This window comes from Leucoraja erinacea, chromosome 22 (assembly GCF_028641065.1).
Source record: "Leucoraja erinacea ecotype New England chromosome 22, Leri_hhj_1, whole genome shotgun sequence".
NCBI classification, from domain to species: Eukaryota; Metazoa; Chordata; class Chondrichthyes; order Rajiformes; family Rajidae; genus Leucoraja; species Leucoraja erinaceus.
Window position 1 is genome coordinate 10,587,933 of NC_073398.1, and position 15,570 is coordinate 10,603,502.

The 15,570-nt window shown below is 45.1% G+C and overlaps 1 protein-coding gene across 1 annotated transcript in view; it reads left to right on the plus strand.

Moving 5' to 3' along the window:
* Nucleotides 1-15,570, plus strand: part of LOC129708035 (anoctamin-2-like) — a 91,344-nt gene that overhangs the window by 27,254 nt on the left and 48,520 nt on the right. Inside the window, exons 9-13 of the mRNA XM_055653577.1 lie at nt 9,643-9,791; nt 10,065-10,119; nt 11,723-11,774; nt 13,757-13,812; nt 15,052-15,093. Of these exons, the coding sequence (XP_055509552.1) occupies nt 9,643-9,791; nt 10,065-10,119; nt 11,723-11,774; nt 13,757-13,812; nt 15,052-15,093 (354 nt within the window). The remainder of the gene's footprint in view (nt 1-9,642; nt 9,792-10,064; nt 10,120-11,722; nt 11,775-13,756; nt 13,813-15,051; nt 15,094-15,570) is intronic.

Genomic DNA, 15,570 nt, shown 5'->3' on the forward strand with positions numbered 1-15,570 from the left:
GTTTCAGTTTATGAAGATGAGAGACCTCCAGAAGTATTTCTGATTTGCCAACCTGTGTTCTTGAAATGTATTCATAAACATTCTCCGATATATATTCAGTGTTTTCTAAACTAGTTAAAGTGAAATGGTTTATGCTTAAAATTAGCTCCTGGTTGGAGGTATGTTATAGTAATTAATCTGCATTAATCGTGTTACAACTGGAATTAATTTCAAAATTACTTTTTCCTGAAGTGCACCAATTATCACTCCTTGTAAAACCTTGTAAGATCCATTCATGAGCATTGGCAACTGGACAGAAGATCCAATATAATATTGATGATAGACACAAAAAGCTGGGGTAACTCAGAGGGACAGGCAGCATCTCTGGACAGAAGGAGTGGGTGATGTTTCGGGTCAAGACCCTTAATGTTACCTATTCTTCCTATCCAGAGATGCCATCTCTAGAGTGGCAGATACTGTCTCCAGAGATGAGTAAGCTACTCCAGCTTTCTTCCGTTTAAATCAGCATCTGAAGTTCCTTCCTGCACATAATATTGATGAGTTCGGGGAACAATGCTCCCAGTAAGGTAGCAGTGAGTTGTGTCAGAGTGAGTGGAGTACAAGTATGATCGGACAGGCTAGATGCAGGAAAAATGTTCCTAAAGTTTGGGGAGTCCAGAACCAGGGGTCACAGTTTAAGAATAAGGGATAGGTCATTTAGGACTGAGATGAGGAAAAACTTTATCACCCAGAGAGTTGTGAATCTGTGGAATTATCTGCCACAGAAGGCAGTGGAGGTCAATTCACTGGATGTTTTCAAGTGTGAGGTAGATTTAGCTCTTAGGGCTAAAGGAATCAAAGGATATGGGGAAAAAGCAGGAACGGGGAACTGATTTTAGATGATCATCCATGATCATATAGAATGGCGGTGCTGCCTCAAAGGGCCAAATGGCCTACTCCTGCACCTGTTTTTCTGTTTCCATAATCTTGGATATAATCCACTGCTAACGAGGGAGGAGAAGGTGCCTTAGCCAGCTGTACTTTGTTCTGCACCTCTAGTTTCCCTCTCCCCTGACTCTGTCTGAGGAAGGGTCTTCAAGCACCCTTCATTGTCTGACCCGCTGAGTTACTCCAGCATTTTGAGTCTATAATCGATGTAAACCAGCATCTGCAGTTCCATCCTACACAGGGGGAGGTGAAATCATTTATCTTGTTTTATTCTGCAATTATTCTTCCCAAAATAAAACTTAAAATTGTTCCGAGTGTTTTTCTACAAGGCGAAATAATTTGAAACAATTAATTTAAGGATACTATTCTCAGGGAAAAGAACATGTGTGAGGCTTGTGGAAAAGTCAATGCCCTGAAATGCTAACTTGTTCCTCATGTTGCTTTTCGTACTGAATAGCTCCAGCGATTTCTGTGGTTACCACCCCCTGGAAAGTTCACCTGGTCTCTTGTATCTCATTCCCGTGCGTGTGGCTGTGAGCAGATTTCCCTTCAGCTGACTTGTAGCAGATCCCTGCAATTCGGGTCAGGAACCTCTCTGGCCCTCTGCATCCTGTGCTGTTCCCTCCCTTGCATTCCCCAGCCAGCTGGTCAGCTGTTGTTAATATTCTCGACCGGTGTGAAATGCTAAAGGCTGCCATCTGAGTTCACGGATTCAATATAAATTTGGGGGCGCGACTATTGTGCAAAGAAGCAGAGACGGCAGTAAACAATGAGGTTAAGCTGCGATGCAAGGAGTTTTCGATAGGCCTGTTGTTGCGGGTTTTGTAAAGGTCTCGTTTTTTCGAGCACCCGGCTGGGTTCACCCTCTGTTATTGGATCAAAAAGCCAGACCGCTAAGCGGCTTGGGGCAGTTTACCTAATAAAGATGTAGGTCAGATCCCAGGGGCATTATCTCCAGTTTGAACCAGAAATCTGTTCCCGCAATCCAGTGATGATTTACCAGCAGGAGTTGTGTAAGCATGGCAAACTGCAACACACTTGTTTCAAAGAGTTTAGTTTATGTTAGTTTAAAGATACAGCACAGAAATAGGGCTTTCAGCCCACCTAGCCCGCACCAATCCGTGAACCCGGCACACTAACACTATCCTACACACGCTAGGGACAATTTACAAGTACACCCGGACAATTTACCTACACACCTGTACGTCTTTGGAATGTGCTGGGAAACCGGAACATCCAGAGAAAGCCTACGCGGTCACGGGGAGAACGTACAAACTCCGTACAGGCAGCACCCGTGGTCAGGATCGAACCTGGGTCTCCAGTGCTGTGAGGCAGCAAATCTACCCCTGTCGCAACGTGCCACACCCTTGTTAAAATTAACACCACCCCCTCCCCACCCTGAATTTATTTCAGGCCCCTAAATTATTTTCTGATCTATTTGCCACTTAGCAAAGCTTAGAACTTGAGTAAGTCAAAGTAGTTGATAATGTCGGATTATGATACAAGTGAGAGACATGTTCAGGAATGTCAGGAGCAGTGATTGTTACTGTCGGACCAGCACACGTCATAGCTGGAGGTGCAGGAACTGCGATGTTGGTTTATTTAAAAAAACACAAAGCGCTGGTGTAACTCAGTGGGTCCGGCAGCATCTGTGGAGAACATGAATTGGACACATTTTGGGTTGAAATCTTGCTTCAGAATGATTCTTGAAGTCTGATGAAGGGCCCTGACCTGAAACACTGCCTATCCACGTCCCCCTGAGATGCTGCCTGACCCGCTGAGTTACTCCTACACTGTATAGGTTTATCAGTTACTAGAGCAAGTGGGGCCGGTTGGGACCCGGCCCCTCAACGCCTAGTTGCGAGGGGAGGGGGCGGCCTGCAGCGTCACACACACACTGACAAACCTCTCACACACACACAACCACCCCCCCCCCACACACACTAACCACCCCCCCCCCCACACACACTAACCACCCCCCCCACACACACTAACCACACACACACTAACCACCCCCCCCCCACACACACACTAACCACCCCCCCCACACACACAAACCACCCCCCCCCACACACAAACCAACCCCCCCCCCCACACACACAAACCCCCCCCCCCCACACACACACTAACCACCCCCCCCCACACACACACACCCCCACCCCCCCCCCCCCACACACACACCCCCCCCCCACCACACACACACTAACACCCCCCACACACACACTAACCACCCCCACCCACACACTCCACCGCCCCCCACACACACACACCCCCACCCCCCCACACACACCACACACCCCCCACCCCACCCCCCCCCCCCCCCCACACACACACTAACCACACACACACAACACACACACCCCCCCCCCCACACACACACACACACACTAACCACCCCATTGATATTATATTAATATTGTTCATTCACTCTTTTTACCCCATGCCCCGCCCTATCCACTCACACATAGCCCCCAACTCACAGGTGTGGCTAGAGAGGGAGGGGGAGAGAGAGTGAGGGACACAGAGCCACAGCGAGGGGGACACAGAGAGGGACACAGGCACAGAGAAGAACACAGAGAGGGACACAGAGAGGGGGACACAGAGAGGGACACAGAGAGGGGGACACAGAGGGACACAGAGAGGGGGACACGGAGAGGGACACAGAGAGGGGCACAGAGAGGGACACAGAGAAGAACACAGAGAGGGGGACACGGAGAGGGACACAGAGAGGGACACAGAGAGGGGCACAGAGAGGGACACAGAGAAGAACACAGAGAGGGGGACACGGAGAGGGACACAGAGAGGGGCACAGAGAGGGACACAGAGACAGGGGAGCTTGCTGACTTTTGGAGCTGGGGTTTCCGATTTGCGGCGTCTTTTGAGCGGGCCGCCCTGCTGCTGCGAGCGGGCGGACAGTCAAAAGCAGCAGAGAGCCGGCCGATCGTGGCTTCCGCGAGGGGAAGCTCACCCACCCGCGTGACAGACGATCGGATGGGGAGACGGAGAGGAGGTCGGCCCCTGTGCCGGCCAGAGATTGCCAGATGGGATCGGGATCACCAGCGAGGAAAAGGGGTCATGATTCCCCGAGTCCCTGCGATCGACGCAGGAATCGCAGATCACCATAGACGGCCTCTCCCAGAGGGAGTAATGGCCACCACGTACACTTTCCCATCGCACTGCCCCATGCCCGCGCGGGTGATAACGGCTTCCGCCATGTTCTAGAACTTCAAGGATCCCAGCAGAGCACGCAGCACGACCTGAACAGCAGTTTAAAAATGCTAAGTGACAAATTTAAAGAAGTAAAAGTTAAGAAGCAAGAAGTACAGAAGACAGAACAGGGATGATCTCGCTCACAGCTTGAGCAGAGGCAGACAGGCAGATCGATTGTGACGTCATTAGCGAGACCATCTCATTTATTTTCTAAGTTATTTGAAAATTTTGAACATTTTCATAAATAACTCGAGAAATAATGCTATAATTTTTCAGATAAGGCAATTTTTTATTTCACGGGATAAATCTCTGCCAGAATATGTAAAATTTTTACAGTCAGCGCATCCTTTCTTGGAGTAGATGTGACTGCACACAAACAAATAATTACACACACACACACAGTTTTATAGTTATGAGGATAGCTCTTGACTATCCCTGTATTTGGTTACCTAGTTTATTGATAAGAGTAATGACAATTGTAGCATTGAATTTGAAGAAATATAAATTTGGAGACACAGGTAATGGGGGCGCAGTGGAGTTGCTGCCTTACATGCTTTCCAGCGCCAGATACCCAGGTTTGATCCTGACTATGGGTGCTGTCTGTACGTAGTTTGTACGTACTCTCTTTGACCACGTGGGTTTTTCCGGGTGCTCCGGTTTCCTTCCACGCTTCAAATACGTAAAGGTTCGTAGGTTAATTGGCTTCGGTAAAATTGTAAATAAGCCTTAGTGTATAGGATAGTGTTGGTGTATGGGGCATCTCTGGTTAGCGTGGATTTGGTCTGTCGAAGGACCTGTTTGCATGCTGTATCTCAGAAGTCCAAAGTCTTAAAGTTCAGCACAGACATTATGAGCCGAAGGGCTTGTTCCTGTGCCGTATCTTGCAATCAATTCAGTCAATCAATTCTGGGACTTACTGATGCATCAGCATTTAAAGCGCAGAAGGACATTGGTGAAAGTGTTACACCTTGAGGCTCTACACTACGGTTGTGCTGAACGACTGATGGAAAGAGGTCACCACATCGTACATGACCCACCTGCTCCATTCCTCTGCCATCTCCCATGGTCTCCCCCTCCCCGGGGATCTGCAGTGCCCAGATTGTCCTCAAATGGCCACCTTGACAATGACAGGAAACTCCAAAACCGGTGTGGAATCAAATCACGCTTGATCCTGAGGGACTGACTGAGAAGAAGAAAAGTTAAATATTATAACAGTCCATTTACATTATATAATGTTTTATTTTACATTATTATGTTTAATGTATGATAACATATTTTACAAAACATTAGGGCGACATTGTGGCACAGCGGCACATATTTAAGAAAATGAATATATAGCAATAATCCCAAAATGCCAAGAAGTGTTTTTGTGCACAGCAAACAACCTAAAGATTAACAGGAGTTACAAGAAAGTGCAGATGCTGGAATCTTGAGCAAAACAGAAAGTGCTGGAGGAACTCAGCGGGTCAGGAACTCTGTGGACAGACGCCATTTACATTTTTTTTGGCATATTTGGTGATGATTCTCTTGAGGGAGGGTCTGCCCATTCCCTCCACAGATGCTGCCTGACCCGCTAACTTCCTCCAACACATTGTGTTTTGCTAAAAGTTAACAGGGTCTTATTGACCAGAAGTTGGTCAATTTACCCATTGTAGCTATATTGAGCTTTGCAGAAATCATCCAATGAGCACCGCAGTCCTCACTTAACCCCAAAGAAGTACAAACATTCCCCTTCTCTGCATACATATATTCCAAGTCCTATCTTGCTGCATATTTTGTTTTCTCATCTCTCCTTTGTTCAGTTATCTTAAATCTGTATCTCCAGCTATTACAATCCTGCCAGAGCAAACAGTGTCTTTGTATTTACTTTACTGAAACCCTGCTGGCATTTGTTAAATGTTAGCGCAGTTAGTTTCTGCAAACATCATAAAACGGTTAAACAAATATTTTATTTTCCACTGTATTGAAATTGTGCAATGTGACTGTAGCTTAAACCAAACAGACTTGCAGTGCTTTGTTCATAGCTGACACTTTCATGGAGATTAACCCTCGCAAGGTGCAGGAACCTTTTGGCTTCCCATTATGCATTGTCTTTCCGCTGTCTGGTGAGCATGCAACAAACGCTTTACACTGTACCTCGGTACACGTGACAATAGAGCAAAACAAAGCTAAACTAAACTAACCCAGTCCAAGCTGTTAAACAGAGTTCCTGACAAGCTTTCAGGGCAGAAGCTAATGTGAGACTCAGCATTGATTTGGTATTTTCTGCTGCTATTTATATTGTAGTTTACTATAGAATTATACAACACAGCGCAGTGCTACAGCAACAGTGTTGATTATCTGTAATACTGGTCCAATCCTCCTATTGCATGTAGGCTTGTACATAGGACAGACTAGGTATGGTAGGCACTGGATTGAAAGTGTGCAATGTGACTGTAGCTTAAACTGAACAGACTCGCAGTGCTTTGTTCACAGCTAACACTTTCTTGGAGATTACCCCTTGTAAGGCACAAGAAACTTTTGGCCCCAAAGGACATCAGTATATGTTATCGATCATCAAGTTGTTTTATGGTTATATTAAGACCAGCTTAAACTACCTAGCTGCCATGATAGATTCAGCCTGGTGTCTGTGGTTCAATAATCCAGACCTCTGTCTGCTGGTCTAATCATGTAACCATCATGTACCATCATATGTACCACCATGTTAACTTCAACAACAGTAATTGAATTTAGGGGTGGCACGGTCGTGCAGCGGTAGAATTGCTGCCTTACAGTGATAAAGACCCGGGTTCAATCCTGACTATGGGTGCTGTCTGCACGGAGTTTATACATTCCCCCTATGACTGTGTGGCTTTCCTCCAGGTGCTCCAGTTTCCTCCCACACTCCAAAGATTTGCAGGGTTTGTAATTGGCTTCTGGAAATTGCCCCTAGTGTGTAGGATGCGAAGCTGGGATAACATAGACCTGGTATACAGGTGATCGCTGGTTGGCGGGGACTCGGTGGGCCAAAGTTGCCTGTTTCCAGGCTGTATCTCAAAACTAAACTAAACTTTAGAAATAAGATTTAGACCACATGGAGCCATTTCATCTGGTGAAAATATCGAAGACCAGAGGGCAAAGGTGAGAGGGTCAAAGCTTAAAGGAGATGTGCGTGACAAGTTTTTAAACTGAGGGTGGTGGATGTCTGTAACCCATCTCCAGTGGTGGAGGCAGATATAATAGTGGTGTTTAAGAGGTTTTTAGATAGGCACATGGATATGCAGGTCCATTCAGCCATCTAGTTTACTCCATTCAATCATGGCCGATCTCTTTCCCTCTGAACTCCATTCTCCTGCCTTATCCCCATGACCCCTGACACCCGAACTAATCATGAATCTGTCAATCTCCGCCTTAAAAATATCCATTGACGGCCACCACAGCCTTCTATGGCAAAGAATTCCATAGATTCACCACCCTCTGGTAGAAGGGTGGGTTCACTGTTGAATGATGTATCTATGAGGGCCAAGATGAAACATGGAATATCTTTGGACATAATGCCTTTTGTTCTCATTTGTGTTCCTTCCAATTCTGCTCTCTTGTACTGTTCAGTTTGCCTGTTGTATATCTAAACTATAAGAATGTCAGCAGCTTGAATCGAACAGAATTACCTCTGAGGGTGACCACTGGAGTATACATTTTTTATGTGAGCAGCACTAACCACTGAATGTAAAACGCAATGCTGTCTGCAATATGCAGAGATGCAGAATTATTTCTCTATCGGTGATAGATTTAATACAATATTAAGGAAATTAAATTAAAGCAGAGGTTGATATTGTGGCTGTCATCTGTGCGTGACTGTTATTCCTGATAAGTGCTCGTGCCACAAAAGGCTTTACATTGAAGCTATTTATCTTGCTGAAGTGTTGTGATGAAGGGATGATTTCTTCTAAATCCCTGGATGTGGAGTATTAATCTCAAACAATAAAACTGAACCACTGCATTTCAATTCTCTGCAGGGTATACCTGTAGTTTTAATCTATGTTTAGTTTGGTGTATTGATACAGCATGGCAACAGGCCCTTTGGCCCACCGAGTCCACGCCGACCATCGATCATCCGTTCACGCTAGTTCCATGTTATCCCACTTTCTCATCCGCTCCCTACACACTGGGGGATATTTACAGAATGCCAAATAACCTACAAACCCACACGTCTTTGGGATGCAAAAGGATTTGAGTATAGGAGCAGGGAGGTTCTACTGCAGTTGTACAGGGTCTTGGTGAGACCACACCTGGAGTATTGCGTACAGTTTTGGTCTCCTAATCTGAGGAAAGACATTCTTGCCATAGAGGGAGTACAGAGAAAGTTCACCAGACTGATTCCAGGGATGTCAGGACTTTCATATGAAGAAAGACTGGATAGACTCGGCTTGTACTCGCTAGAATTTAGAAGATTGAGGGGGGATCTTATAGAAACTTACAAAATTCTTAAATGGTTGGACAGGCTAGATGCAGGAAGATTGTTCCCAATGTTGGGGAAGTCCAGAACAAGGAGTCACAGTATAAGGATAAGGGGGAAATCTTTTAGGACCGAGATGAAAAAAACATTTTTCACACAGAGAGTGGTGAATCTCTGCAATTCTCTGCCACAGAAGGTAGTTGAGGCCAGTTCATTGGCTATATTTAAGAGGGATTTAGATGTGGCCCTTGTGGCTAAAGGGATCAGGGGGTATGGAGAGAAGGCAGGTACAGGATACTGAGTTGGGTGATCAGCCATGATCATATTGAATTACGGTGCAGGCTCGAAGGGCCGAGTGGCCTACTCCTGCACCTATTTTCTATGTTTCTATGTGGGAGGATCTGGCACTGTGAGGTAGCAGCTCTACCAGCTGCGCCGCTATGCCACCCCTGTGCGTAGTTATAATAACTGTATCTTTTAATTTTCTTGAAACAGTGACAGCACAAACCACACTCACATCTTCAACTAAATTGATCATCAGCTATAAATGGTTCAATCTATGATTAGCGAGGCTGGGTTTCACGAACGCATCAATTCATGTTTCTGATCTGTTGTTCTTAATCGGGGACCAGACTGCTCTGTAGAATTACACACGTTGATCCTTTATTTTACAAAGAAATCGGCAGCTTGGAAAAGGACTTGCTGTACATTTTAACAATGCCCTTGAAGGGATTTGAAGGTATGAGGGAGGAGTTAATCAAGATTTAAATTTGATGCACTTTTGCAATCAATGATTAGAAAATCCTGGTAAAGAAATAGTCTTCACGACCAAATACTCTGATGATTGGCGACACATCTATTGACAGGAATTCAGTGTTCAAATTGAACTGAATTTAAGAAAAATTTGGGGAGGTACATGGATTGAAAAGGTTTGGAGGGATATGGGCCAAATATGGGCAAATGGACTAGCATAGATGGAGCATCCTGGTCGGCATGGACTAGTTGGGCCGAAGGGCCTGTTTCCGTGCCATGTGACTCTATGACACTAACTGGTTTCAGTTCTTTCCCAGACTTTTGAAGTAAAACCGGAGGGTGGAGTATCAGCAAAATTGAACTTAATTCTGCGGAAATTCACCAAGCCTTTGCAGCCCAGAGTTGGACAGATAAACCACCGAAGCAAGCAGCTGTCACACCCCTTCAGCCGGGACAAGATGCATTTGTAAGTTGTGTATTTTGCATCTACTTTCTTGTGGAATGTGCATGACCTTAGTAATATTTAGTGGTTCTGCATGCCCGTTAAAGGATGGGGGCATGTAAATGAAAGATCTTTACAATGGTCTGATTAGAGAATTCATCATTGAAGTACATCCACCAAGTGTAGGATTAGTGGTTCAGCTGGCAATGGGAAACAGAGTACAGGACAGTGTGATGCAGGGGTGGAATGCTGCATACCAGACGCACAAACAATTCACAATGTCTCCGTTATTTGCAGGTACAACGTAACAAACAAGGAAACGTTTTTTGACAACGCAACACGAAGTCGAATAGTAAGTCAGACTCGAGTTCCTTGAGACGAGAGGCCCAGAGGTTCTTTCCATCTCACGCTTGGTTTGGACAAAGCTCTCCAGTATGTCCGTGGTGTGCCTGTGCTGGACATCGCACTAAGGGTTTAGCAGATATCACATCTGTTTTCCAGCAAGCGGGATGTATCCCAATTTCTACTTTTGGTCTATGATGCTTTGGTGTAAGACTCAGAAGATGAAAATGTCATCGAGTCATCCAGCACAGAAACAGGGCCTTTGGCCTAACGCATCCATGCCCACCATTATGCCAATCTGAGCTAGTCCCTTTTGCCTGTGTTTATTCCATATCGCCCTCAACCTTTCCTATCCACTTACCTGTCCAAATGTCTATTAACTGCTGTAATTATATTAGCCTCCACGGCTTCATCTGGCAGCTTGTTCCATATACCCAACACCCTATAACCATGAAACCTTTGTTTCCAATGAGCAGGGTGGTAAATCACCCCACGATTACCGAGTCCACGCTGACCAGCAATCCCTACACACAACTCTTTCCTACACACACTAGTGACAATTGACAATTTCACCAAGCCAATTAGTCTACAAACCTGTACGTCTTTGGAGAGTGGGAGGAGACTGGTGCACCCGGAGAAAACCCACTCAGGTCACAGGGATAATGTACAAACTCTGTACAGTCTTGTGTTGGCCAAGCAGGGGAAGTTACCACTGAAATCATTCTTTGTCATTGCTACCAATTCCTCATCTCCTGGACTCCCAACAATGCTTCTATTGACTTAGTGCTCAATGATATTCTATTTGAGATGATTAGGGACAGTTATTTTAATTGATAAATACATGTTATTACAAACTATGTATTGATTCAATATGATTAAAATAAATATTTTAAACAAAAGTCCTACCTCGACCCCCAATGCTGCTGCCTCATGCCTCAGTCTCGTCCATGACCCCACAACTAAGCATCAGGCCCAACCAACTACCATTGTTTTAAAAAGCTGCAGTACTCAAAAATCTCCAAACAAAAAGCAAATATCTGCTTCTCTTTCAAACTTCAAACAGCACCGGGCTTCACCAGTTGACTTTGAAAGAAAAATCTACAGTGTGATGCAAGATTTGAAACTTGCACTGTTTTTTCCATTTACATACTGTTCCGTGTGCTTCTTTAAAATTGAATTGCAAGATACAGCATGGCAACAGGCCATTCGGCCCATCGAGTCCACGCAGATGTTCAATCACCCGTTCACACTAATTTTATGTTATCCCAATTTTTCATCCACTCCCTCTGCATGGGGGGCAATTTGCAGAGGGGCAATTAACCTACAAACCTGCATGTCTTTGGCATGTGGGTGAAAACTGGAGCACCCGAAGGAAACCCACGATGTCACAGGGAGATCGTGCAAGCCCCACACAAACAGCACCCGAGGCCAGGATTGAACCCGGGTCTCTGGCACTGTGAGGCAGCACGTATACCCACCGCACCATTATGCCGCTCTAAACATAATGGTGCAATATATAAAGAGTTGCCAAGGAACACAAGTAGCCTGACATTAATGTTGATGTAGATGGAACTGGTTTAGATTGCTGACTTTATTTTTTAATTTCCATACAGGTTTATGAAATTTTAAAACGAACTTCATGTGCAAAAGCTCCATATAACACGGGTAAGGAGCTTTCATCCCTGAGAACACTTTTCAGGGTGATCCCTAAATAATTCTTAAAATAGAAATAGATATTAGTTTGGTTCAGAAATTGATCAATTGGAACATTAAAAATAAAAGGTAGAAGCAGAGATGCCCATTCATCTCTGGCCTTTGTCCAACCATCTGAATATCAAACCCTCCCCCAGATCCTGCCATGCTTTGTCCTGCCCCTCCTCTCCTCCAGCTTTCACCTCCCCCATACTACAATCAATCTTCAGGAGACCCAAAACATCAACTATCCATGCCCTCCAGAGATGCTGCCTGACCCGCTGAGTTACTCCAGCATTTTGTTAGTTTTGTCAGAGATACAGTGTGGAATCGGGCCCTTCGCCCACCGATTACAACCATCGATCCACATCCATTTGTTCTATCCTGCACAATAGGGGCAATTTACAGAAGCCAATTAACCTACAAATCTGCATATCTTGGAGAGCTGGAGAAAATCAATGCAGTCACAGTTCAAACTCTGTACTGGCAGCACCCGAGGTCAGGATCGAACCCAAGTTTCTGGCGCTGTGAGATAGCAGCTCTACCGTTGTGCCACCCCCTGTGTCTGTTTTTATTGAAGATAAAATGCTGGGAACACTCAGCAGGTCAGGCTGAGATTGTGGGAAGAAAAACAGCGTTAACATTTCGGGTCATTACCTATTTCTATTTTTGATTTCCAGTATCTGCAGATATTTTGATTTTTGTTGGCTGTGGTTTTATGAAGGATGTTGAGAAAACAGTACTTCTGCACACTTAGTTGAGTCCCAATGGGCTAACCGATAACAACAGCCTGAGTAAACTCCATTAAGATTGCTATCTAGAGTGTGTGCCAGGATCCTATCAATGACGATAGCTACGCTGTCCATATATCTGAAAGGAGACAGACAGACTGCTCATCTGCTCTGCAGATTTACTCTCTCACGAGAGTCAAGACAGAATCAAGAGAGTTTCATTGCCATAAATACTGACAACTGAATAATGACATTCTTCCTTGCGGCAGCCTAACAGGCCTGTAAAAACAATACTTATGGATAATTTATAATTAAACAAAAATCAATAAATGAATAACCCCAGTACTGGTGCAAAAAAACCCCACGTCCCTCATGCAACCAAAGACAGTTCATAGTTCATAGTTCATAGTTGAAGTTAGTGTTGTGCAATGTTCAAGAGCCTGATGGTTGTTAGGAAGAGGCTGTTCTTGAACCTGGTGGTCACGACTTTTAGACTCCTGTACTTTCTTCCCAATGGTAGGAGTGAAATGAGAGCGTTGCTAGGGTGGTGTGGGTCATTGATGATGCCAGCTCCCTTCCTGCAATACTCAGTTTAGTTCAGTGTAGAGATACAGCGCAGAAACAGGCCCTTCGGCCCACCGAGTCCGTGCCGACCAGCGATCCCCACACATTAAAGCTATCCTACACACTCTAGGGACAATTTACACTTATACCGAGCCAATTAACCTACAAACCTGTGCGTCTTTAGAGTGTGGGAGGACTAGGTCCTATAAAGCTGCATCATCATTTCCTGACCCCCATACTCAATGTCCCGACTGATGAGGGCTAGTACACCATTGGCTTTCTTTACCGCTCTATCTACTTGCGTTGGCATTTGGCCTAAACATTATGTCACATCACCCAGAGTGATGATGTTAGAGGAGGAGACCGGTTGCGTTCAGATCCCTGGGGTCTGGCAGGTGGACATAGTCTGGGAAGAGGAAGCATGGACCTATTGTGGGTGGGAGATGGTGGGAGTGGGTCAGCACCAGGGGAAGGGAGAGAATCGAAGGAAAGACAATATTAGGGAATAGGAATGCTGGCTGCGGACTGTGACAATGGTTTGTTGACTTGAAGCTACCTATCAGCTGGTTCACAGGCCATACATGTGGAGATGCAGTGAGATAATATTGGAATTCTTCACTGATGTGTGATAGAATTTCACAATGTAAATTTGTCTTTCAGGTATAACGACTTTAATAGCGAATGACATCTACGAAGCTGCCTATCCCCTTCATGATGTAAGTTTAGTTTAGTTAAGAGATACAGTGCGGAGAGAGGCCTTTCGGCCCACAGAGTCCGTGCCGACCAACGATCCCTGCATAGTCACACTACCCTCCACAACTAGGAACAATTTACAAATATTATACCAAGCCAACTAGCCTACAAGCCTGTACGTCTTTGGAGTGTGGGAGGAAACTGGAAGCACCCGGAGAAAACCCACGCAGGTCACGGGGAGAACATACATACAGCACCCATAGTCAGGGTTGAACCCGGGACTCAACCACTGTGCCACCGTGCACCCCAAGTGTGATTCTCTCTGTGGTAAATTGGTCTCTGAATGTAATGTGGGCACAACAACATAAGGTTTAGTGGTGGAGCAGAGTGTTGGGGTGGTGGGCTGTACAGTGGAACCACGTGAAGAGATGAGAATGTACAAACTACAAGGTGAATTACTTATCAGGAGCAAGTGCGAATGAAAGAGACAAGGGAACACGCCCCAAATACAGTTTCACTGAAGTCAACATGTTGATGGTAGAAGTTTGCAGATAATTCAAACCTGAGACCTGACTAAATAGTTGGTTAATTCAAGGAAAGAAAATCCTACTATAAACAACCAATGTATGTAAGTAATAATTACTGTGATTCAAAACTATCACAGAACATGGAACATACAGCACAGGAACAGGCCCTTTGGCCCACAATGTCCATGCCGAACATAATGCTAAGATACACTAATCTCCTCTGCCTGCACATGACACATTAAATAGTATAGAAACATAGGAAAATAGGTGCAGGAGTAGGCCATTTGGCCCTTCAAACCAGCACCTCCATTCAATATGATCATGGCTGATCATCCAGAATCAAAATTCCTGCTTTCTCCCCATATCCCTTGATTCTGTTTGCCCGAAGAGCTATATCTAACTCTCTCTTGAATACATCTTGGTTTTATGCATTATGCAATGATGTGGAACTCACTGCTAATTGTGGAACACTCTACCACTGCTAGTAGTTGAAGCAGAGTATTGAGGAATTTAAGGGGAGGCTTGAGAAATGTATATGGAGGACAGGATGATTCTCATTGAGTTTGATGGAAAAGGATGGGAGTGGATTTGTGTGAAGCCAGCATGGACTAAGTGGGGAGATTTCTCATCCACTCCCTATACACCAGGGGCAATTTACTGTGGACCAATTCAGTGGGGAGATTGTCCTTGGTCTGATGATATAATTCCTTGTACACTGTATGTTTTTTTATCCAGGGTGATTATGAAGGCACTGATCCAGAGGAGAATGAGCGCAGGGTAAGGAATTCATCAACACTTTTCCATTGTAAGTGTTTAGAAAAATGCAGATGGAAAGGCATTGATGATAGTTGTAACTTGAGCAGCAATTTATTCAGAGATTAGGGTCTGAAGAATGGTCTCAACCCAAAACATCACCTATTCCTTCTATCCAGAGTTGCTGCCTGTCCCGCTGAGTTACTCCAGCATTTTGTGTCTACAGAGATTAGAGATACGGTGCAGAAACAGGCCCTTCGGCCCACTGAGTCCATGCTTACCATGGTCATAGAGAGAACGAGCAAACTCCACTCAGCCACCACCCGTAGTCAGGATTGGACCCGGATCTCTGGCGCTGTGAGGCAGCAGCTCTACCCACTGTGCTGCTGGCTGGCTATCACAGACTGAAAGCAGTGACCCGCTAAAACTTGATACCATTGACTTCATTCTGGTTGAGCAATTGTATTTTTGACTTCAGATAACACAGTATCTGTAAAGGTA